This window comes from Arachis stenosperma, chromosome 6, assembly GCF_014773155.1.
Source record: "Arachis stenosperma cultivar V10309 chromosome 6, arast.V10309.gnm1.PFL2, whole genome shotgun sequence".
Taxonomy (NCBI): domain Eukaryota; kingdom Viridiplantae; phylum Streptophyta; class Magnoliopsida; order Fabales; family Fabaceae; genus Arachis; species Arachis stenosperma.
Genome location: NC_080382.1, coordinates 145089686 through 145117642, shown reverse-complemented (window position 1 = coordinate 145117642; position 27957 = coordinate 145089686). Strand labels below are relative to the sequence as shown.

At 29.3% G+C, this 27957-nt stretch overlaps 1 protein-coding gene across 1 annotated transcript; it reads right to left on the bottom strand.

Annotated features, from left to right (window-relative positions):
- Positions 1–4: 4 nt before the first annotated feature.
- On the bottom strand, positions 5–26911 carry LOC130934926 (uncharacterized). The gene is made up of 7 exons (XM_057864446.1): positions 26882–26911; positions 25368–25633; positions 24334–24592; positions 23570–23685; positions 1598–1661; positions 739–894; positions 5–205 (listed from the first exon to the last, which is right to left on the bottom strand). The coding sequence occupies exons 1-7, from the start codon at positions 26909–26911 to the stop codon at positions 41–43; spliced, it is 1056 nt and encodes a 351-aa protein (XP_057720429.1). The 3' UTR covers positions 5–40.
- Between the last annotated feature and the right edge of the window lie 1046 nt (positions 26912–27957).

Genomic DNA, 27957 nt, shown 5'->3' with positions numbered 1-27957 from the left:
CAAATAGAAAGAGATTGTGTGTGTTATGTTTCAATTTTCATCAGTCTGATGATAGAAAAGCTTGGTATTGAGTCCCTTTGAGAGCTTCTTGTAATTGTTCCCAGTTCTCAATTTGTTCTGATAATGGAGCTGTGTGTATCTTCACTTGACGACTGTGCAGATCTCTGTACGGTACTCTTAGAAATTCTTGAACATCATTCAGTTTCTGGATATATATATATGAAGAAATGTCAACAGTGGACTCATCTAAATAAAATATACTTCAAATTTTAAGCATGATAAGTATAAAATTTTCTGTGCTATCATTATTTTACTTGCTTGAATATTTCAACAGTCATCTTAGACTTGTATGTATATATATATATGCAAGAATATAATATCTTATTAAGATTTTATATAACTAACTTTTTTTTTAAGTCTACTTCATTAAATAATTCTTGTTCACAATGTACTAATTATCAAATTTAAGTCATTACCTCAATCTTAATATAATACTCATGTTTTAAGTACATTCATACTAAAATTGATTCCCCCACTTAATTCAATAATTGTGAAATTGCTTAAATATCAAATATTAGATTTTTACTAACCTTTATAGAATATATATATATATATATATATATATATATATATATATATATATATATATATATATTAACCAAACTTAAACGTGAGAATTAAACATTGTAAAAAAGAAAAGAAAAGAGTGAATATTTTGGTGGTGGACATGTGCCTTACAGTGAGATTTTTCAGAAGATCCTCATAATAGAGAACAATGTGGTGAGTGTTGTTAAAATATTCAATGGCTTTTGAAGCTGTCTCTTCTGTTTCCTTCAGTTCTGATTCCAGTAACGTGGTGTTGATCCATGGCTTATATTTGGCAAGAATTTTAGCCTGCAAAATTAGCAAACCCTAGTTGTTAAAATTTAGTAATTTTATTTACTCTTCATATCAATTGAGTAGATTAATTATTATATAGCACATGTTTGGACTTACTTTATTCTAATTAAAAAGTGGCTTTTCAACTAAATGCTATCTCTTTGCAGCAGCAATTTGATTATAAACTTCTCACAACTGGCAACTACATTTTATTTATTTATTTAGTTTTTAATATATTAGAAAACCAATAAAGTTCCTTTTAAAAAAAAGTACTCACTATTGGTAAACATGTAGAAAGCAAAAAAGGATAGATATGAATCTATTTTTTGAAAAAGAAAAAGTAGAAATTATTTTTCCCTTGTTTTTAGAAAAAGAAATAACTTATAAAAAAACACTAATAAATTTAACAACTATCTGCAAATTTTAGTAGGATTTTAAAATTTATAAATAAAATATTATTGATACACTGAACACTCCTAGACCTAATATGAAAATACAAATATTATTAATTAATTATATATTTTAATTATTTTTTAATTAACAAAATTAAGAGAACATATATTAATTATTAAAAAAATATTAATGTCAAGATAGTATCTTCTACAAAGAGTGTAGGTGTTACGGAATTATTTTTTATTCCCCTTATGATTTTTTTGGTAAAAACAAATAAATAAAAGAAATTAATGCATGAAATGAAGAAAGTGAAATATGGAGAGACCTCTAATGGAGAGTGAACATGAGACTTGTGGGTTCCATTCAATGGCTTGGCATCTTTGTCATATGAACTAGCAAATGACCCGCGCGTACGCGCGGTTAAGTAATAATACTCATCAAGTAATAATACTCATCGAATATATTTTATAATGTAATTTAGTTTTTAACGTGTATAATAAATTTCATAAACATGTGTAAATTGTGATATAATCATTGTTTTATATTACGATGAGAAAATTTAGTGGTTAGCGGTCTTATAAATTAAATCAGAATGATGATTTATCTCCTACATTATATAGTTTGGGATAAGATGAAAAAAAAAAATGAGCAGCAAATAGTAAACAGGTCAACTATTCTAATAAAAACACATAGTTTTGACTACATGGATATAAGTGGAAGTTGAGTGTTACTATTTGAACGGAAGCATGACAGTTGCATTATGGGTCTTCTTGGATAATCTGCAAAGTGTAAATATAAGTGTAGTTATTATAAAGAAATATAATGTTGAAGTAATCACATAAAGAAATAGTTATTTGATAAAAACAATTCTAAATTTTGAATTTAAAGAAGTTAATATAATATAAGTATGCTAAAAATATGAGATATCTTACCAAGCGAAGAATATTGAGACCAGTTTAAATATTTCTGAAAACTTCTTGATAGACCACATTATATGTTGATGTGGAATTGTTGGATTGATCATGAGATATTATGATCTTTAGTCCATCTTTGTTAGTAACTCTTGAAACAGCTACATAAAGTTGTCCATGTGTAAAAACAGGTTGCTTAAGTAGCAACCCAACATGATTTAAAGATTGACCTTGACTTTTATTTATGGTTATTGCATATGATAACATCAAAGGAAACTGTCTTCTTTGAAATTTGAATGGTAATTTTCCATCTGACGGGGTTAAGGTCATTCTTGGAATGAACACCTTTTCTCCAATATTGCTTCCTGATAAGACCTTAGCTTCGATTACTTTGTTGCCTAGCCTTGTGATAACCAATCTAGTTCCATTACACAGACCGGCTGAATGATCAATATTTCGAATCAACATTACAGGACAACCTTCTTTAAAACAGAGTTCATGGTTTGGGAGACCTGGTGATTTTATAGTTGCTAAAAATTCTGGAGTGTGTATGCTAGCTAATGTGTCATTATCTCCTTCTTTAAAGCAAGGCGAATCTGAACTTAGGTATCTTTTCATTTCATTGTTATTCAAAGAGAGCATGTAATCATTAACTTCTTCAACAACGCTAATAGTTGGCGCAAGGATAGCCCTTCCTTGCAAATGTTGTATGTTTGAATAGTCCTTTAGATAGTCAGTATAAATTGCTTCAACAATTGCTTGGATTGGGTCATTAAAATCTGTCAGTAAAAGTTCTTGTGGTATGTCAACTAACCCACATCCATCTTCTAGTTGTCCAAGCCTTCCATCACCTACATTCAAGATCCACGTTGCAAACGATTTCAATTCCTCACTATTGTGAATTCCAGTTGAAGTTCTTAATCTCATATTCTGTGTTAAGTTCAAAATTTGGCACTCATGCCACAGGTAAGAAGAGTTAATTGAAGCATTAACAATGTCCTGTCGAGACCCTTTTGTGATAACTGGAAGAATTTGCCTGAAATCTCCGCCAAAGACTACAGTTTTACCACCAAAAGGTAATGATAAACTTGAATCATTAGTAGAACGAAGCAAGTCTCTCATAGTCCGATCTAGTGCTTCAAAACAGAACTTATTCATCATTGGTGCTTCATCCCAAATAATAAGTTTTGTTTCAGAAATTAACTCTGCCAATGGACTTCCTTGTTTAATGTTGCAAGTAGAATATTCATCAGGAGTAAGAGGTATTGCAAATCTGGAATGAGCTATTCTTCCTCCAGGTAATAAAAGAGATGCTATACCACTCGAAGCAACTGTTAAGACAATTTCACCTTTTGACCTAATAGCAGCAGATAATGTTTTCCAAATAAAAGTCTTACCTGTACCTCCATATCCATATAAAAAGAAAACTCCTCCTGAATTTGAGTTCACGGCAGCAATAATTTTATCATAAACGGTCTTCTGTTCCGATGTCATTTGTGCTAAGTATTGACTGTGTTGTTCTGCTAAGAAAACACGATCATAAGATAGTTCATCAAGTATTAATTTATTTTGCATAATTCCCCGCCGTTGAAGGTTTATGTTTTCCATATTAGGATATGGCATTGTTGGAAAATCACGCAGTGTCTTTCCGTTACTATTAAGTATTTGCTCGATTTCAATCAGAGTCAGTTGTAATAACTCAGATTCAGACAGAGTCAAATCTGCAATATGAATAAAACTTTCAATGAGTATGATATGATTTGTATGAAATCAGTAATGAATAATTTTTGTTAAAAAAATCATTTCTTTTCTTATATTTTGTAACATATGTATAAAAGCATAATTATACAAAAGGTATGCTATAGATAAGAAATATAAAGTAGAAAGGTAGGATTAAATTTTAGATAAGGAAATAAAACCTGGTGAGTTAAACATGGTGATATGATCATGTAGTATGCCATCTGATAATAGCCCAAAACTTTTTTCCCAAACGGCCTCAGGTCGTACCATTGTGTTTGACCACAAAAGTGTTGCAAAAAGTTTGCGCACATAGTGTCCAGATCCCCAGTAACTTGCTTCTTCAATTGCGTCAACATATTCTTGATCATCATCTAATAAACCTCGTGCATAACACGCATCTCTAAATGAAGAGTAGATGACACCATTGTATGTTTTAACATCTTCATAACTTGTTGGACCTCTTACAATATTCAATAGCATTCTAAGATAGTATAATTCACCGGATGATGGTGGGACAAAGAATAATCTACCAATTACTTGAGCACTTTTTCTTGGTTCCCAAGTTCTGATGCTTCGTTTCCAGACAAAATGAGTTGGGAATTCATTGTAAGTTAATAGTCTGGCTGATTCATAAGTTGCATTTGCTTTGAACCATGCTATGAACATTGATTCTTTGATTGTTGCTCTGTTTACCGTGGTTTGCAATGTGTCGTTATCTTCAAATAGAACTGTCTGCTCATCAGGCAAGTGAAAACTCAGCCGTTCAACTGATGGTTTCCTATAATGTATATCATATGCAAATATCCTCCAAGCAGATTCACATGGAGAGATGTAGCGACAATCATAAAACATTTTTATTTCATCTACAATGAAATTAGGACGATCAACTGCTGAATTTGAATAGAAAGATGCTGTTACTCTATCATTTCCTTTGTTAATGTACTTGAATAGATACTTGATTGAACGTGATTGATTGCACCACTCAACATTTATATGAGCACCATATTTTAACAATAGGAATCTATTATGAGGCACAACATAACGATTATCCAACTCAATACCTGAAACCTCAATGGTTCTATTATCATCTCGACGCCTATATATTGGATATCCATTTTGATCAATGGTAGTAAAATCAACGAATTTTTTGGAAAATGACGAATGCACTGACCGTTTTCCATGCAAGGGGAGTTTTTCTTTGCAAGCCCACATGGCCCATGTACCATAAAATGCTTAACTGCTTCATAATAATTTGGATCATGTAATGGATCTGGGATCTCAGCTGATATGATTTTGTCAATATCTTCTGGAGAAGGATATTTATATTCTGCTGCAAGAAATAGTAATATATGCGCATGTGGCAATCCACGTTTCTGGAACTCGATGGTATATATCACTGCAAGCAAAGGTTGTTAAACACACCAATCAGTTGACTTTTTCAAACTGTAGTTTTTTTTAAATGATTAAATAATAATTTATTTACCTGCTTTGGAAACACCAAAAATTCTATTTTATGAATGTCTTTGATAAGCTTCTCCAACTTTGCTTTGAATAACCTGCAAATTACATCAGGTCTGTCTTCAGGCTTCAAGTTGGTCTCTTTGCAATAACGTTTGATTTCTTCCCATTGTGGATTGCAAGTAAATGTAATAAATAAATCTGGATAACCAATTGATCTGCAGATGGCCATTGCATCTTGATAATTTTGGATCATATATCTTGGTCCACCTGTAAAGGTTGCCGGTAGAATAATGCGCTTTCCAATGTTAGATGCTTCAGTTTCTCCATTGAGAATTGCATCTTTTAGTCCCTTATAGATTTCAGCTCTAAATTCTTTTTGTTTTGAGTACACATATTTCAACCTAGAAGCTTCAATCATTGAGTAGGCATCAACTATGAATTGTTGAAAAAGTCTTCGAGAATAGATCAAAACACCCTCACGTAAATTTCTATGTTGTATTCTGAAAGCAAAGAAATCCCTCATACTTACATAGGAGCTTTCATTGTTAGGATTGGTGTTAACTATATTCAATGAAATTTTTTCCCTCCAACCATCTTCACCATATGGAAACAATAAAGGGTATTGTAATCCTAGGTATGACGGATGTAGTTCAGAAATCCGTTTAAGTTCACCAGACTTTGTTTCAACAATAATATCCCTTCCTTGTGTATGTGGATCAAAATCTCCGACAACCAAGCCTGCAACCTCATCAACTGATGGCAAGTTGTATGTTCTTCCATCTCTACCTCTTTTTCCAATGAGCTTAAGACGCACGTTTGTTTGGGGATTATTAGTCAGGACATCCCGCATCAAACGAAAAGATTTGGTAAGAACATTATGTGTATCTAGCATTTGTATAATGTCTGAAACTATGTGAACATTCCATTTATCTGCGTCTTTGTCAGAACTGAAAAGTAAAAGCAACTTGTGTAATTATTTTTGAAACACTGCATAAAAGTTTTAAAATTCAGATGAACCAACATTATTATATCATACCTTACAACTGAAGTCCGGTTTTTAATCTCATTTTGAGTGTCATAAATGTATAGTTGAGCAAATTTTGCTGACGCTCCTTCTTGAGGCAATAAACTTCCCATAAGGTGATAATTCTGACCATGCAAAATGAAGGTAGGGGGTCCTCGACTATTGTTGTTAACGGATCTATCTATTTTCCCCCCAAACGAAGTAAAAGCAAACATGCTATTATATGTGCGAGTATTATTTTGGAAATGAATAGCTTTTGCATCTGAGCCAAAGAATAACTCATCAAGAATTTCTGGTGGTTGTTGTAGTCTTGGTAGCTGCACTTGACCTCGACGGCAACATAAAGTGAATTTAGGATTTCTTGAATTATAATGTCTATCAATTCGTTCATCATACCAGAACCTAGCGCCACAGTGCTCGCACTCAAAATCTGGATCCCCCATATCTAAATAACCTGTAAATCATGGGTTCTTTTTAAAAATCAGCTTTAGTATTAAACAGCCTGTAAAAGGCATGATTCATATTTCAATGTACTACCTTCTCTTTCATTTTGCAACATAGTGTCAGGCGGTAAATTATGTGGTTCTTCAGCTGTACAATGAAGACATCAAAATTTAGCAGACTCGTGTAAAAACAACAACATATTCTAAAACATATGAATAAACATTTTCACTTTGTTTGGATGTTGCAAAGAAAATGGAAGAAAAGAAAATAAGAGAAAAGAAAATAAGAAGAAAGAAAATGGAAGGAAAAGTTGAGTTATTTATATGTTGTTTGGATGAACAGAAAATAGATGGAAAGAAAAGAGACAGAATTTTTTTTGTTTGGACCCAAACAAAAGTGAGAAGAAAATCAAATCATAACAGTATCAAATTAATTAATACCCTTATCATAAAATAAAGTATAAATATATTTATTTAATCATGTTTTATTATATTTTATAAATATTATAGAATATTATAATTTTATATATTTAATTTAAATTATTTATCTAATATATAAAATTTAAAAATTTTCTTATTATAATAATATATTAAAACCAAATTTATATTAATATTTGTCAATAAAAAAATAACTAAGTTTAGTATTGAAAATACAAAATTATAGTACTTTTCTTCTTGTTTTCATGCTTGTGATGGAAAGAAAATTTCATTAGTGAGACCCACACAGGAATTTTCTTTCCTTCTTATTTTCTTTGATAACCAAACAAAGAAAAAAATCATTTTCCATCTATTTTCTTTCCATTGATTTTTTTCATTTATTTTCCATCAAACCAAACATAGTGTTATTCGTTAATTAGATGACTTTCCTATTAGAAAATTAACATTTGCATGTGCTTCTTTAGATATTAATTTGGTTATATGAAATGAACAACATACCATGGTCTTCATGTGTTTCATCGTGATCGTCACAAATAGAATTGTCCTCTTCCACCGTGCCTGCCATTCAATAGTAATTCATAAGCTGTTAAAATTGGAGAATTCGTTAAATTCAGATATACTGAATGAGAGATTGCACTTATAAATTATAATTAAAGACTGAGTACATAATGTAAATGATCATTTAACTAAATTTATTTAGGAGCTAACAGTCAGCATTTTTTTTTACAAAGTGACATTGAACATTGAATTTGGATAATGTTCTTTTAAGAAATACATCTAATAACAAAATTTGTAGCATTAGAATTTTTTGGTTCAATTAATTTTGTATTTAATTAATTCACATGCATTATAAAATCACTTAAAAATAGTCAACTTAATTACTGAAGACATCTATTATTCTACATGCCAATTGGAGTTAAAATTGTATAGAGAGATTATATTCTTTCTTTTAGCCTGCTTGCCATTCAATAGTGATTCGTAAGCTATTAACATTGGAAAATCCCTTAATTACAGGTACACTACAATAGAAGTAGCATTTATCAAGTAAAATTAAATACTGAGTACATAATGTAAATGATTATTTAATATATTTTATCCAGAAAGTAATGAATTAGAAAAATATTTTAAAAATGGCACTGAGTATTGAATTTATATGATGTAATTTTCAAGAATACACGTAATAACAAAATTTGTGGCTTTCGAATTTGTTTGTTCAATTGATTTTATATTTTATCACGGGCATTATAAAACTACTAAAATACAGCATTATTATAGATACCTGAATAACTTACCACTTAAAAAAAGTCAAACTTAATGAATAAAGACATCTATTGGTCTGTATGCCAATTGATAGAAAAGTGTATAGAGAGATTTTATAACTCTCTTCTAGCCTTCCAGTCATTTAATACTTATTGGTGAACTGTTAAAATAAAAGATTTTCTTCAATATAGATACACTAAATTAGAGGTTCATTTATCAATTAAAATTAAAGATTGAGTGAATAATGTCAATGATCATTTAGCATATTTCATTCAGGAACTAACCAATTAGAAAACTTTTTAAACAATGGCAGTAAGCATTGAATTTAGATAAGGTAATAATAAAAAATACACTTGATAACAAAATTTGTGGCATTACAGCTTTTTTTTGTTCAATTGATTTTGTATTTTATCAATCAGTGGGCGTTATAAAACCAATAAAAAACGCAAGCATTATAGGAACCTAAATAACTAACCAATGTAAAAAAAAGGTCAATTTAATGAATACCCCCATCCCCTCTCTGACTCTCTCAAGAAGGAAAACCCTAACTGCATACCCTTTCTATCTGTCTGAGTTCCACCGCCGCTAGTAGTAATGGTGTTGAGTTCTCTGCCCTTGTTGTGTCGTCAAGGCTAGAACTTTCGTTATCGTTGTCAGCCGGCACCTCTTAGCCTGGATCCGTTAGCCTCGCATCGCCAAATGGTTTGCTCGGAGCTGTTGTTGCCATAGTGGTTTGTGTCCTCCTGGTGTTGTCAAGCCCACGTCTGCAGTCGTCTTCAGCGGCCGTGCTGTACTGGTGTGGCTGTCATCGTTGTCTTCGCCCGTCTCTGACATTGATCCCTCTCTTTATTCAGCTCACAGCCAAGTGCCATCGTGTTTTACTCTGCCGCCGTGGAGACTTCTACCGCCGTGGACTATTCGCCATATGTCTCTGCTGCCGTCCAAAATTATACGGTTTGATTATGTTATTCTCTCTCTTTCTTTACTTCTTCCGTAGCTCATTCTTTTTTTTTATTTGGTTAATTATAATGATCCTGAATTGGTGTTTTAAGATTCTGGATTCTGGTAGTTGTAATTGCCAATAGTAGTGATAATTTTGTTTTGATTAACTCTGTTGATTAACAAAATAGAATACGGTTGCTGCTTGTTTTGTTGCTTTTGTTCTTTTAATTTTGGAATAGTTTTGTTGACTGTAGATGAAAATTTCAGAAATTTTTTGGAATAATTTTGTTGATCATGAAAAATCCAATTCGACATTGATGCCAATAACCAAATGAAGCCTTTTTTTAAAGAAAATTTTTTCATAATGACTTCTAAGGAATTTGAATGTGTATTTTGTATGCGTGACATTTTATTTTGCTGTATGTAATATGTTCTTGATGATTTGTCATAATTTGTGGGTTTGGTTGGAAATTTGTTAACGTTTTCTAGATGTTTGGAGTTGTCTGTGATCTTTTATTGCTAAATTATAGTCAAGTTATTTTGTGAAATTGTGAGATATTAAATTTTACTAATTTAGAAATAATTTAACTAAAAAATTTGAAATTACATATTCACCTTTGAATAATTTTAGTTTATATTTAAATAAAACTGTTGAACTCCGGTTAAAGCACAGTGACACTAACAATTCAATCAGTCACTTACCGGTTGGATTTTCACAAACTTAGAAAACCTACTGTCATGATCTATGTGAAATATCTAGTTATTTTCAAGTCAAATGTCATTGCATTTTATGATTATATCGATATTATGCATAACATTACTAATACTTTGTTGAACAATGAATCTGTTTGAACCTATCTCATTCTCAACTACCGTATTTGTAATTTAAGTGATCTTATTTTTTCTAACACAACCTTGTGTATAATAAGTAGCTAATAGTTTCAATTTTTGACATATGTCATAGAATAATGATATTGCTAAAACTCAAATCTTCAAAAATCCTCATTGTTTACAGAAAATTTTATAGTAACCTAATTATATACACCTGAGATAGTTGGGTAACTAAATTTAATCCAAAATAAGAAGATACCTGGTTGAATATGAGAGGAAGTCTTCCCAAGATGTTCTCCTGATAGAGTTGCATGTTGTGTTGTTACATCTATTCATCAGGAAGTATCACGATTTCTTGTAGACTTTCTCTGAATTTGGGAACTATTCTTTATTTCCGTAACAATACTCTCTCGTGCAGTACATCCTTGAAACAAAATAGTTTTTAGACTTGCACAATGTTTGGCACAAATGAGATGCACGGGAAACTGATTTCATGAAATTATATTTTGTTATAAGTTTTAGTTGTCTGTCATAAAAGGCATGCATAGATATAAGTATTACCTTTTAGTTTGATGGATTCCTTACAGTCAAATTAATAGGATGAATAACTACATTACTCATTAGACTTATTACCAGGAATGATATCTAGAATCTTGTTAGATAAATAAAAAACAAAGAGACATATGGATGTTTACTAATCTCTGTCATGCTCTTGCTTAACGATGTTAAGCTTACAGGAAAATATAGACAGATTTTGTGCTTAAAATTTTAATTCTTTTTGTGTAAATTTTTTTCTTAAATATAATTGACTTATTTTGCTTAGACATTAAAGGTCAACTTGCCTGATTGTATTTCAGCAAGAGGTCGTCTACCAACAGAATAATCTTCTTTGAATGTGTGACACTGTGAGGAATCTGGTCTTTGATTCTCTGCAATGTAATGTCCAACACTTTATGTATTTTACATGTAATAAGAAAAGGGAAAATATGCAAGTAGAAACTAACAAAAAAGTGTAACATTCGAATAAGAAGAGTATAATGTCATACTCAGATTGAAGAAATTAATAGTAAAGATAAACAAATGATATAACCTTCATGTGTTCTGTGATATAATTTTTGCTTCTTCCCCACAACAATAGCATATCTCTGTTTTCTTGCATGTTTTGCTTTATCTAAATTCATCCCTGGAAATCTTCAGCAAAATTGTTGAGGAAATAAGGCTACAGAAGGAACTGTAGCGATGGAGGCTTAGTTTGTGAAAATAAGCCTTGTATGTGTTTCATTTACCTCTTTTACAAAGGAAAACTACAAACTATTACGGAGAGGAAAAGTACAAACTATTACAGAGGAAACGATCTCTATTAAAAGTTGTGAATTGGAAGTTTTTATTTATGAAGATGCAGGTGTTAAAACAAAAAGTTTTGTGGAAGTCTAAGACACATTAAAAAAGGTTTGTTGTGACCTACTTATCCTTGTTCTTGGTTAGATAATTGTGTACTCTTTCTATATATTCTACATGGAGAACCAACCTACAACTCAGATTTAGGTTTATTATTAATATTCTTGGGAGTAAAATACTTTCCTGATAATGTTAAAATAGAATCACACTCAGACTGACTTGATGTGTGCATTATCTAATAGACTATGCATGTTCTCCATTTGCCTTTATAAGTACAATTTGTCTTGTACTATTTGTTTATTGTTCCCATATATTGGTTCCGTGAATGTCTAATTTTCTATAATATTGTGCCTCTTTTTTTTCATCATAGGAAAAAAAAATTAGGAACGTGGTTAATGGCTATGTACTCATGGGAATGTGTGAAACTGGCATTTGGTACAAATGCATGCGTTATGATTTTTTGTTTTTTTTCTTCTTTTATTTTATTATTGTGATTTGTGCTATTTCAACGTTTAAAAATAATCAAGCATGAAAATTATTTAATTAGTAAATTTAGCTAACGCTAATATTTTGATAATATGTTTATTTTGGCCATACCTAAATTTAAGATTTTTTTTTCTAAATGTCTTAGAAATCCAAGGATAAAATTAGTTATGTACTGTCTTTCCCAAGAAACTTTTGTTATTATTTTAATTTTTTCCAGTTATTTCCGATGTTGATGGGATGGGGCTGAATTTTTTTATTATATTATTTACTATTGTATAAAGAGAAACTCATAACCTTTGTTTTCTTTACTTATTTATTTATTGTTACTTTAATTTATTTCTGTTTGTTTTCTTTAAGATATCTCAATGCCACTGGCGTAATGTATTTTATGTAGTTCTTTTTGTTTTTGTTTTTGTTTTTTGTTCAAAAAATTATATATCTTACTATTTTTAGTTTAAAAAAACTTCTTATTGATTAAAACAGATGTTGTATTCACGATCTTTTTACTCATAATTCTCTAATTGATATATTTATACTTATCATTTCTGGTATGATAAGAATTGTTTTCCTGAATATTTTATTCCTATAAGGTGAAATGCTATTTTTATTGACTTATACAAATTAAATTACACGGAATTTGGTCATCGATAATAACTTTTCTTGAAATTTTTCTTGAAAAAAAGCATTCAACTTGATTGACTCATGTTCTGTAGAAAAGAATAATACAAAAGATTTTGTTTTTTACAATCCTACTCAACTGGGAATAACCCTAGACAAAGTTGGTTAATAAAATTGACTTCCGTGGGATGCCACCATGCTCCACATTGAAGATGGTGTCTTAAATATCCTTCAGAATATTTGAATCTTGACAGTACAATTTCATTGGAAGGTCTTCCTGTATGTATACTCTCATCCGTTAATGTAATGAGATCTTTGTCTATAAATAATCTAGGATGGTCGTATATCTTTACACCTTGTAACTTGAGTCTTCCCTTCCATGAGAAAGAATCATTCCTTCTTCGTTCAATGCTCCACATGGATACACGACAGTTATCTACACTTCCAGGGTAAGAAATGAAGCAAACCTTTCCTGATAACTTAAGATCTTATGACAATGTGATCGAAATTGTACTGGTATAGGCAAAATATTGATTTCTCTCGTTATAATCGAGAAAATCACAATTGACTCTGGTACTGAGGACTGGTCAGCTGAACAATTGATCCAATACAAATGACCATCAAGTGAGACATACTCAGGACTAATTTTTCCTATAACACCATGACAACCATACATTCTTGTCCATTGTCGAGTTTTGGAAGAATATATCTTATATAGAATATGTTTATCATTTGAGGATTTTTTAAAACCATGGAAAATACAATACTGAGTCTCTCTTGGAAGATATACAAAAGCTAAGATATTATTCATTGAGATTATGGAATCAAATTTGTTGTAAGTAGTAATCTCTTTGGTTTTTCGAGTTAATATATTGAATACCAACAGAAAATGTGTATGTTCGTTCATCTGATATGAAAAACAAATATTACCATTTTCAACTCCGATGATTTTAAAGGATAGAGACTGACTTAATATTGGTGGCAAGAATGAATACAATCTATTACCTTTATCTGGGTTGACCCTAATGATCGAATTTTTCTGACCTGGCCATTGAGAAAAGGAAGCTTGAATTAGAATTGAGCATTGATTCTTTGAATGAAACATATAATGTTGGGATAAGAATTCAAAAGTTGATAGTGTTTTCATCCACTCTGTTGACAGGAGTCTGCATCTCCCAATAGTAAGAGGATCAGTTCGGCATAAAATCTCAATGATTAACTCTTTTGGGAGGGATTTTATCGCATTTTTTGGTGGTGTATAGTGTTTATTCATTTTTTGGGAATGTTGAAAAGGGGGTTTTGTAAAGGTTAGAAATTTATAGCCATTTGTGAGTATAAGTTTCCATTACTGAAGTTAATATTATATATTTATGCTAGTTAAAAGCACGTGATCCATTTCTTTAATAATTGGAAAAAAGAGTTTGGTTCCCTGATTATATAAAGAAAAAATGTCTCTTCAAAGTCATTTTTAGTTTTGTCAGTGTGTAGTCATTCTTTGAGTATAAAATATTAAGTTTTTTTAATAAAAGTCAATGCATTGTTTACTGTGTTGCTAAAGTAATACTATTTCAGATACCTTGATATGATAGATTGTCGATACAGGACTAATTGTCGATACTATATACTGTCATTTGTGTAGGCTATAGAGAACAAAATCTCCCCGATGAATTGGAAACCTACAAATTATAGTTTCTATAACATAAACTGTGCTTTTAATAGAAAATCCTAAAAAGGTAAATATATTAACCTGGGGAGAAAGTTGTCCTTATTTTTTACATTTCATCGGTGCTCACTAAATTTAAAAACTTGTTTAGTTGTGTACTATTTGAATTTTTAACATTTGGGTCAAATAGCAGAAAATTTAGAGCATCATTTTAATATTTTGTCAATATCACTCATGAATAACATAAAATATTCTATGGCATTTTTTTAATGGCAGTCTTTTCTACTGACTTTAACTATTTTATATCAGCAATTATAAAAAATTATCAGATATAATACTTATAACTAATATAATTTATTAAGATATAAGTTTTTAACTAATAATTCTATATTGAGTAAAGTAAGTTTTTTGGCTTTGAATTATGTTTCACATTTTAAATAGCATGGCTACATTTTGTAATTTATTCCTATTCCAAAGTTTCCAAAAGTTGCCTATCAATCTTGCGTGTCAATTCTGTTGTTGTATTAAATAAATTTAAAACAAAACTTGTTCAGGTATGTTTTCAAGTTATTAAAATTTCATATCAGGATTTTTTTAAAAAGAGAAAATTTCACTCCCCTCTCCTATGAGATGCTAAAATGACACTTTTCTCTCTTCTGTTTTTAAAACGTATATTCTCGTCCGTTATAACTTTTAAAAAACCTATTCTTTAATACATTTTAAATATTTTGTGTTAATTATATCCATTTTTCAACGAAAAATAATTTTTTTTAAAAAAATATTCTTTAACAAAAAATTTAATTTATTTTGATTAAATTTTGCTTGCCAAAATACCTTTTAATAAATTATTTTTTATTGCTTAAATTATATTTGGACCAAAAATATTTTTAGAAAAGTTTAATAATAAAATTAATTTTTTCTAAGATACCCTTTAACAATTTTTTAATTATTAAATTATGATTTGACCAAAATTTTTTCTAACAATTTTTATATTTTACTATTAATTTTTTGATATCAATATAAATTATTTTAATATTAAAAAATATTTAGTAAGATTATTTTTCAAAATCAATATATATTAATTGTTATACACATTAACAATTGTAAAATTTTTTATTTAAAGTTTAAATAATATACATTGATATCGAAAAATTAATAGTATAATAAAAAAAAATGTAAACAAAAAATTTATTAAAAGCATAATTTAATAATCAAAAAATTATTGAAGAGAATCTTAGAAAACAATATTTTAATTATTGAATTTTTTTAAAATTATTTTGGTCAAAATTTAATTTTGTCAATAAAAAACTAATTTATTAAAAGTACTTTCGCAAGCAAAATCCATTAAAAAAAATAAAATTTACGTTAAAGGATCTTTTGTAAAAAATAATTTATTTTTTCTTGAAAAATATATAAAGTTAACATACAAAATTTTAAACTGGATTAAAGAGGAGGTTTTTTTTAAAGGTTATAAGGGAGGAAAATATACATTTTATAAACAGAGATGAGGGGAGCGTCATTTTCGCATCTCGCAGGGGAGGGGATTGAAATTTTCTCTTTAAAAAAAAATCAGATACAATAATAATACCTGTAACTTATATAATTAATTAGGATGTAAGTTTTTAACTAAGAATTATAGATCAAGTAAAGTAAATTTTTTGGCTTTAAATTTTTTTAAAAATTTCAAAACCCTCCCTACATTTTATTTTGTTTCTATCCTTTCTTTACAGTTTTCAATTTGCATAGGATATATCTGTAATAGCTTAATTTTAGAACCAAAATGAAAAAAATGGTCAGGTATTCATTTTAAAAATTTTAAATAAATAAGGAAAGAAAACAAAAAAAGTATTGTGATTAACTATATGTACTCTTTATGTACTCTAACTGACTATAATTAATTACCTTTAACATTAAAATATCAAAAAAATAATTTAGGTAATTGAATACCTTTAATTGCATATATCTTTTGACTTTAATGCATATTATAATTATAAATTTCTGAAAAATTTTATGTGATTATGTATGTAATTTACATATTATTACTTTGACTTATGTATGCTAATTTTTTTTAAATCTATCTTGTTTTTTTTTCTTTACACAAAAAAATTTTAGTGATAAACTTAACAAAGCTAGTTATCCGATTGAATCAAGAGTTTGTTTTTTATTGTATATTTTTTTGTTTATATTTATATTGTATAATATCTGGTACATTTTTGTACAGTTATGTACTAATTTAAATAAGAACATTCGGTTAAAATTGAAGAAAGTGAAAATATTTTTTTTTGTAAAAAATAAGTTATAAGGAAATATGTCCATATATTTATGTAAATTAAAAATAAATCTTAGTATGGACTGTGTATATTGGATCCAGTTAGGTATAACTCAATAGTAAGTTATGATTGAAACATTGTATGATCCACTATTGATATAATCTTACTACATTTTACAGTGAAACTGCAATAAACATATAAACTTATGAATTTAAAAGTAATATATAAATTCAAACCCTTCACAATTTAATAGCCATGAAGATTGCACAGGTAAAATGAATACATAATACCAAGTCATCACTAAGAAAAAGTGAGATGTTACTATTAATTTAAAAGTAGATATGGGCATATGACATATATTTTCGTGAGCAATCTTTTCCGTTCAAACTAACGCTAAACTAATACAACTGCTAACAACTAATGACAGCAAAAAAGATTTAAACAAAATATGATAGAAAACTAAAAACAGACAGATACTACCAGCACACCAAATATAACAAAGAAGACATTAAAATTGTAAATTAGACTGGGAAGAAACTTTCGTTGAACTTATGGATTGATTTCATTTTCACGTAGCTGTCATATTGGATCCACCGAACTGTTTTCCTTGTGTGATTTGTTTCGTTGTACTTGAGAATATGGAAATAAGTCGACTTCATACCATCCATATCCAGCATTGGTAGATGCCTTTCCATGATGTGTAAAAGGTTATCATCAACAAATAGTGCAGGTATGTAAGGAACCCCAATACCATTAAACGTATATAGCTTGCTCCAAATAATATCATCATTGATAGCATCAGCTTGCCAAATGGTAGAGCTATATGACTGATCATCATGATTATTTGTAGCCAGACAGAGCTTATCATTTCGGATCAACAGATTAAGGCAATGGGCATGAGCTTCAGTTGGAAGGGAATATTTATGAAAACTAAATGTTACTACAGAGAATGATACAATACATGGAGGGTCAACATCCTCCTCATGAAGTAAGCAACTTACCCAATAAATAACACCATCAAGGGAAACGTAATCAGGATCCAGTCTATCAACGTAGGGTGGACATGTGAGCGACACATTCCAACCCCTGACTAAATTTGTAGACATTGTTAATGTCCATCCAGGACTTTCAGGCTTTTCCTTGAATAGGTGGACAATTGCATAATTAACGGACCTGGGATAGTAAACAAATGAGAAGAAAAAAGCACAATCATCACAATAATGTTTTCCAGGATCATTCATGATGCTAGACTTCCTAGTTGTTGGGTTCCAAGTAAGTATAAAGGTTCTTTTCCCCCATAGAACAATAACGTATACAAAATATACCATTCTGAACACCAATAATGTGAAACCATCCCTCTTGTGTTAACAAAAATGGAAATTGGAATGCAGAGGTTTGACCACTCAATGCATTAATTTTCATCATCCAATCTAGGGGAGTAGCCCACCTAGATGAGAATCCGAAATGTGCAAAGAGGGAGCAACCATTGCTTTTCCATCTTGTTCCCATTTCTGTTATGAACTCATAGGAGTTAAGTTTGTTTCTCCAATAGCGGCATGTTGATCGAACACTTAAAAGCGTTCTTGCATCACAACGATGAAATATCCCAAGCATGATCTCATTAGGAAGGTCTGGCAGGATGACTCCCTTAGGGGAATGTCACTCATTTTTGTAACTGAGAAGTAAGGCAAAGACAATGAAAGAAAAGAGTCTATTGATAGTTATAAGTGTTAGTTACTTGTTTATTTTTTGAATATGAAATGGTAGCTCAGTTGAGGCCATTTTATAGCGAAGTGTTTCCCTATTAAGGTATGAAATCATAAAAATTAAGTTGACCATTTTCATGCTTGTAGGGACTCACAAATTTTGAATAATCATTTTATGATAAAATGCTAATTTCTCAGCACTAAATAATGATAGCTAATATACCAGGCTTTATATAGCAAATACTTCACATTTCTTGATACCGTCCTTTAAGATCAGTCATTTCTTTCTAGTCAATTAAATGAGTTAGTCTAGTCTTACTTTTAATAATGACGGCTTATCAACATTTTGCTTCAAAGGGTTACCATCGAATGAAATTGTTTATTTCAGTATATTTTACATGATCTATAAATGAATATCCAAATTCTGATTGATTGATGGGGATCATTGCAAAGATTTGAAAGCTAATAAAGTTAAGGGAGAGTTTATGTCGACATTAACAAATGAACGCCATTAATGCAATTAATCGAGTGCAGACTCTCTGTGGCAATTGTATATCTTTAAGCGGCATAATCTCTCCTTAGATTTTCCATTAATATTGACACAGACCGTTTATTTTAGCTATCATTTTTTTCTTTTGTTTCTACCATCTTTCCCTTAAAAAAATTTATTCCTTATGTCAGGAGAGACACAGATTTTTTATCTTCTCATTTAAAAACATATATTTCATGTATTCATGTATTCTCTATTACATATGAGTTAAAATAATCATTTAGAGTTGGAGATAACATAAAGTCTGATCTAACCATAAGGACCCTTTATTAATTAGTGAAGAGATTACATAAATTTTATTATAGATGTGGTTTCTAATGTTATATTTTTTGAGAAAGTATAGGGAGCTAATGGAATGTTTGTACAATGTGTACAATAGAGATTTAAGAAGTATTAGAGATATAATCAGTAATGTTACCTTTTCACATCAATTGAAACTTTTGGAATGAGTGGTATTATTACATGGTATAAGAACTCTAAGTCTGAAAGGTCAAGAGTTCGATCTTTGGTGATCTCGAAAATTGACCTGAGATGTTTATTATCCCTAGTACTCAGATGGTTATTCTAGATAGTATAGGTGATGTTTATTTTATAACTCAATAGCCTACCTCAAAAAATGTTAATAAAGTTAATTTGGTTAACATTAGTTGAATACATGTCATATCTTATTGTTGAATCTAAACAAAATAATTGTTTACATGGATATTTTTTCTATTAGCTAATAATTTTATACTACCTTGTAAAATATTTTTCAATTAATCTCCTATGGAATTCTGAGTTTTTATTCCACAACTATTTATATAAGGTTGTAATAGCTAATGGTAACCAAAAAAGCTAATAATTTTATACTACCTTGTAAAATATTTTCCAATTAATCTCCTATTGTAATTTTATTCAACCACACACAATATATATTCACTGATAAGGTTGTATAAAAAGTAGTCTATAAATCTTTTTGGTAGGCAGTCGCATAACTTATTATTAGGCTACAACTTCCTTTTCCTTTAGCATGATAACAATTCTATTTTAAATTAATTTTCAACTTTGGCTTTCAACTAAAATAAAGTCAAAGCAACATGTTCCACACATAGAGTTTATGAATGTAAGTTCGAAGTAAATTTACGGACATGTTTAAGATTGGTAAGTTTTCATTACACACCTGCCTCTGGATTAACCTATTGAATATATATAAATTGATATTAAAAGAAGGTACTCTTTAAATAAGAAATAATATTTGCACATAATATGTTAACTTCAATAACATTTAACCATAAAGGGTTACACTTAACAACACAGATTGATACCGAAACTTAGATGGTCAACCACATTACTTCATCCGTAAATAAACAGCACTAAGACATGTAAATTGGAAACATTAGCAAAAGACATACTTCTCTATACTTCAGCCTACGACAACTACATCTAAAACTATAAACAACAATAACTATAATAGATCTTCACTCAATCTTTCGTTTGCCAGCTCCACGTCTCGTGGTCTTGTTGCTGGAACCTTGCACATCTGGACTATCCATCCCAACCATTATTGTAGAATTTGAAACAAATTCAACACCCGTAGATTTGGCAGGAGTTTCCAACCCTATATCAGAATTACTTTCCATTACAGAGTCCTGCACAATCCAACAAATTTCTCAAATTCAGGATTTTTAATGGATTGTTAAATAAGTTTTTATATAAGGAAATTATAAGAATCTATTACTGACCTTTGATAAAGAAACAACTGCTACACCAATTCCGTCCGACTCATTATCAGTTTGTCCACTTATAGCCAACAAATTTGAAACACTTGGATCCGCACCCTAAGCCAAAACATACCAAAGCAATGAAAAATAGGATAAAAAAACTTATGTATAAGAACCTAAATTTTTGACAATGGTTGAAAACAGACCTCAATTTCTGCAGAGGAAGCTTGGGAGCTATACATTCCAATAAGTGAGACATCATCACTTATCTTAATTACATTATATACCTGGTCAAGAGTACTAATATTTTTCTTTCCAACGGATATTTTAAAAAGGAACTTCCTCTCAAGCAGTGAGTCAAAAGCTTTTGGGTAGGAATTAGTGCTTTCAGATTTCTGCTAATTCAAGGTATCAAGCTAATATGTAAGACACAAAACACTTTTAAACTGTATAGCATAATCTTATATGAAAGAAAAGAATGAAAATATTATCTTACACTCAGGTCTCTCATGTCACCTGCAGGCTTTCCCATAATCAATTTGGCTTCTTGATTCCATATTATAACATTAACACATCCAGTTCCATCAGTGATGACAACATTAAGCCGATACCTACAAAGCAATAATGTCAACACATTTAGGCAACACAAGCTTTTCTATTATTCAGACTTTGTTCACATTATCATAACTACTTATAAATCAATTCCACAACCTCAACGGAGGATTAAACCCCACTTTTCCACAGTACTCGCAAAATATCGATCTTTGTTCTCCTTAACTTTTCTCGGGCAAGTCTTACACGAAGCATAAAACCAATCTGTAGCACCAACCTCAATGGAGACAATTGTTCCAACAACCCAGCACAATGTTTCCTACAACACGTAAATAAAAAAACGTAAAGAAAATGATTTAAATCATTTAACTAATACGGACTAACAGGAATAAAAAAACACACAGTTGTCATGTTAAGAATCTCCTCAATTGTCTTTACTGGAAATGCCCCGGCTGAAAGCTCATGACTAACAGAGTATTGAGGTTGCCTATCAATGTGACTAATAGGCTGTGACGCTCTCTCACCCTGTTTCATTAAGCTAAAGCGAATAATACATCAGAATGCATATCCTTTAATAATAAATCTTCACCAAAATAAATAACAGTTCTAATACATACTATAATTACCTATTCTTAAATGATACAACATCAGGAATATCTGGATTGAAAAAAACCCGAGAAGCATAAAGACTGTTTTGAACACTGACTTCATTCAAGTAGAAATGTGGCTTAAACAACTGTGCCACCAAGATGACTGGCTCGTTTTCTGGTTTATCCATGAAACTAATTACTTTATCTACAGATTCACCATAGAGGGTGCACTTCATCCTATTCTGCCTAAACAATGACATAACGATTATTCACAATGATAAAGGAATTTCGGCAGAGAACATTATATATAAACAAACCCATTAATAACACAAAGAAACTAACTCTAAATCCTCCAGGTAAAGTGCAATGCATTTACTCTGCTGGCCGGATTTCGTAACCATATCTTGAGCATTTTCCTTACCCACCACCTGACCGATGAAATCTGTAAAATGACAAAAAAAAAAGGAAACCACAATTAAAACCAAATTATGAAACCAACAGAAACAAATGGACCGAACACTACATATTATAGAAATTTACCTAACAGGTGAATGCGATTCATTCCAACCATTGCCTCAATTTCAGGGAATGGAACGTAACTAAAAGGATTTAAATGAAACGTATCACTGGGAAGACGTGAAACACATGTCTTCATGTAAAAATTTAATTTATATTTGTGCCCCGTTGTCTTCACGAAATTGTTATTTCCTTTAACAATGAAATTTCTCATCGAGTATATTCCATTCTCACGTATCAAGGTCTTGAATACCACAATATTTCCTTTTGGGATTGAACAATGTATCCGATCACCCTGAAAATAGAAAAAAATAACTAATAAGACCACAAATGCCAACCAACTATATAACCACAATGCCAATAAATTACAATCAGCATAGAAATAAAATACCTGTTCATCTTGCAGCACCATCTCTAAGCTATAAACATCAGCAGGATTGGATTGGCTGCATAACTCGTATAAACGGACAACACCAACCACTAAATTCCAACCTAACTTTGTTGGATTGATATCTGCAACACGATCAACAATTTGATTCATGCTACCCCTATGTTGACTCATAGACATCTGCGATTTAAAAACCTAGAAGCCTCTGATTCCAAACCGCTTATGTGAGTAAAAGATATACACTATTTGAAATTGGTGAGTTCATTGCATAACCGACATGCTCTATTTATATCCTTGATTCCAAACCACGCATGCGCGGCAAAACGAAAGAATTATTTACACCTTACTATCTAATCTTACCAAAAGGATTGAAATTTAAAATTTTTTAGAGATCCCGCCCAAAATTGCTGGAACTTTCCCATAATCCTATTAACCAAAGATTAGAACAATTACCTGGGAAATAATTACTCGCCAATCCCATGTTTATACCACAAAACCAATCACAAAGCAGCATTTGAACTCAAAAGAGTGATTTGGGGATTGCTGAAGCCACCACTGCCTTCGATCCAGTAGATAAATAGGGACCTTGAAACAGATCACAACATTGCAGGAGAGAGAGTTTGAGAGATAAGTAGTGTCCTCAACTTTTCAGCTTCAAATAGGTTAAAAGAAAGATAAAAAAGGACAGAAGTTGTAAATAAAGATGTATATGTAGGGCAGGAATGTAATTACATTGAGGACACGTGTTCGACCAAGGAAGCTTGTGGATGTAATTTCACTATTTTGCTAGCCATCTTTATAATTATAAATTGATTTGCCAACACAGATACCATTCTGCGAAGCAAATTTCTTCTGAAAAGAAATATTACTGAAATCTTTCTCCTTTCAAAGTATTTCACTATCTCCTCATGATTCTCCATCAAACCCTGAAATATATTATGTAGTGTATAACATAATAATCACATCTTTGGAAAATTACTATATATCCACACTTTTTGTCAATATAATTTTTCATTTATAAATTATATGTACTAGTTTTAACCATTAAATGAATACATAATTTTATTACCTCTTAGTAAATTCTACTAGTAATAATTTATATCATCATCAAATAATTGTGCTAGCTAGCATGATATTACACTTACACTTTTTTTTATAATAAAAAAAGTTTTCTAATGATGTAAACAATATTACATACAATCCGCTTTGAGACACCTTAGTTTGTTAAAAAAAAATTTCCTTCTTCATTTTTCTTTTATATTTTATCATATTTAAATATAATTTTTATTCAAATACAAAAATGAAAACTTAAAAAACTTATCGAAAAGTAAGATTGATAAATAAAAAGAGTTTAATATTAAGACACTATTAACATAAAATTATACACAGTTCAATTGGATTGACATATTTAAAATATTTTTTGAATAAGTAGTAAATTTAAATATTAAATTTTACTGATATAATAATAATACATAACTAAATGTCTGTGTAAAACTCTTTTATATTTGCTTTTAGTGTATAAAAAATTAAACTCAAATAAAAAAAATGAATAAGATATATTGATTTGTAGAAACCTGATTGAGCATCCATTTGAATCCCAAAGCTGAAGTGCATTTATTCTTGGAAGCACTAGTGAACCAATCAAGATTGTAAAGTGTGTCCATTGTCTTCAAAATTGAAGAAACATTTTCTCTTCTTTTTTTCAAAGAGAATATCTCACCATTGGAGCTTACATTGCCATGACTGTTCAAAAATGTCTCAAACCATCCACTTCCTGATCTTTGCATTGAGAGGATCACAAAAAACCTAACAGGATTACATGCACATTCCTCTCTGTATAATTCACATCCATGAATCATTGATTAATTATTAATTAAATTAAACTCATCATGAAAAATAATCTCATTATTAAATAATAATATAATAAACCCACAAAACAAAATTTTTAAAAAAGAAAGCAACAAGTGATCATCCCTAATATTATTTTTTATATGTATATGAATCTTTACCATATTAATAATTTCAATATTTTAAAATTTAATAGTGATCTAGCTAGCTAGTAGCTAGTCATGTATATATAATATATATGATCAACTTTTTTTTATGGGTTAAATTACACAATCGGTCCTACACTTTCAGTGAAATTGCAAAATATTTTGTTAAAATAGTATATGCTGAGAATATTTTGTTAAAATAGAAAATATATTGAGAATATTTTGTTAAATCAAACACTTTTTGAACGGCGGGACTAAATTGCAAATTTTAATTCTCTTTAGAGACTTAATTACAAACTTTTAAAGTGTAGGGACTAATTTGTAATTTTACTGAAAGTATAGGAACCAACTGTATAATTTAACCTTTTTTTTAAATAAATTCTTATTAACATACCGAAATACAATAACTATATATATTTATTAATTATCATAGAATTGGCATTTATATAAGTTAAAAAAATTGAAATACTTAAAAAATCTTGTATAAAATATATCTGAAAGTATTCATAACGATACATACATCAAATATAGATTTAACAGCAATACTTTGAAGGATAGGCTTGTATGAATTATGCCAAAAAACTATAAAAGAGAAATGAAGATTATTAATTTACCTATTATAAGTTTTGGGTTGTGGATAATGCAAGTAGGGAAGTTCCCATTGTTCCACACCATAAGGATAACAAGATGATGAATGGTTATTATTACTATTAAAGACTTTACTTCTAAGTTCCAACAACTTTGTATTTGCTCTAATAATAACCCTTGGATGCTCTAAATTGATTGAGCAAAGATACATTCCACAAACTGCAGTGATGACCAAAACTACCAACCCATATGTTAATGGAGATTTCTTTATAGATTTTATGTCCACATAGTCCTGTAATCATGAAATTGATACTATATATATTATATGCCATTCATATGTCATAATATTATAATAACTTTGAAGGAAAAAAAAAATAATATCAAAATAGATATAAATAATAAGGTTCTCTATCTTAGCTATTATACTTGAAATAAAGCATACATAAAATCTAAAAGCTTATTCATTAAAATTTAAAAGTAGGAGGCCAGAAACTTTAGGAAAATCAGAATACTTCTAAAAACAAAGCATGGAAGAAGCTATGCTAATTAAGAAAGAAAGAAGAAGATAATGTAATAGTAATAACATGTTTAAATCACTACAAGAAAATAGAGTTATTTTAACATTTTATTTTTTAACATCATAATTAAATGTCAAAATTAATATATATTTTTGACAAATATCACAAATGTTAAATTTTCTATGTTTTCTTGATGAATAATTTGACCGTAGAAAATTACTCCTCAATTTTGACACTCATTTGTTTTCAATTTACTCCACTATTTTTTTTTTCTTTGGTTCTGTTAATTTTGACATCACACTACTCTCAGTTTAGGATTATACTACTCATTCTTTATCTTCAAAATCTCAAATTATTCTTTAGTTTCAAGATCTCATCTCATTCATTGTTAAAATTTTTTGTTGAGAATTTTTATAGTCAATAAGTGTCAAAATAAATAGTATTTTTGACAATTAATAAGTATCACAGAAAATATGTTCTCAAAATTTTCTAACATTATTTTTGACAGCCAATATTTATCAAAATAAGATTTAAATTTTTTTCACAATCACTTATATGTTAAAAATATTATTTTTGACAAAACTTTTATTAACATATTTTCATAGTTAAAATAGTGTCAAAATTTATTTTTTTGACAAATTTTAATTTTCTTTTACACATTATAACCCTAAAAAATAATTTATATTGTTGTAGTGAATAAACTTGTAATCAAACCATAATGTATAAATTATTATTACATACTAAACTCATATTTATTCAATAAAAAAATGAATAATCTTCTCCTTTTGAGAATTTAAGGAATCCATCAATACATGAAAACTAATTTGGCAGCTGAATGTAAGTCCACTGATCTTAATGAGAAAAAAAAAAGAGAGAGAAAATTTTCAAATAATTAAGAAATATAGTTCTTCAATTTGAAAACAATAGAACATGTAGAATAATTTGAAATAAAAAAGAAATTAAAATTACCATATAATGATTTATTTTGGATTAATATATATAATTAAGTCTAAGTCTCTCACCTTGTGAATAAGAAGTGTATCTTCAATCATCTTCTAATCTTCTTCAAAAGAAAGCTAAGAAGGAAAGAGAAATTAAAGGACAAAGACAGAGACCCTCTTCTTCCTCTTTGATTTTGTTGAACTCCTCGAATCTATGCCATGTTTTTGAAGTGTTATATATAATTACACATGAAGTTCTACGTTGTCAAATTCTACAATAGCTTTTGCTTTGATAATATAATATTTAGTTTCTTTATTAAACTTTTCAACTTAATTTACACGGAAGACATAATAATCATTACCAAACATTTAATGTATGGCAATATATATGAACAACTGTTTATTATGCACAAATTTTACGTTAACTGGTGTGTATAATATAAATTGAATCCAGATAATTATATTTATATTATATATTTGTAAGCGTCAGTTGAATTAAAAAAAAATTATGTTAGGTAACTAATGATTTTTTGAATAATATGAACAATGAGTTTTAAAATTAATTCAATTCAAGTAAAATACATTATACTCTAAATTACTCACCTAAAACTTATCTATCTGTACACTTAGTAAATTAAACATCCGATATATTCATTATTTACATTATTTAATATTTTCATTTTCTACCTATATTTTTCTTTAAAAAAAATATTTGATGCGAAGAATTATTAGATGAGGAGAAAACAACAAAAGAGAATGAAAAGTCTAACACCAATTAAGTTCTTTGGTATAAGGAATAGTAACAAAGTCCAAGAAAATAATAAGAAAAAAAAAAGAAATAGTAACGTATTTCGAGAACAGGGTCACATAAGAATCTAAGATTGTTATTTTGTTTTTATTAAGAGTAAATAAACTATCATTTTTAATAATAAAAATTTAAAATATTAATAAATTTATTTATACATAAATGAAATTAATTTTTTATTTATAAAATATTACTTTTCTATGACAAAAATATTCAGATGTTAATTTTATTTAAGTAGAATTTGTAATTTATTTATCTTTCTCTGATATAAAACTTCATTCATAGTAAAATTTATTAAATATTCTAAGCTTTCAATAATTTATTTGGACTTTGGTCACACTGCTGGTTGAGT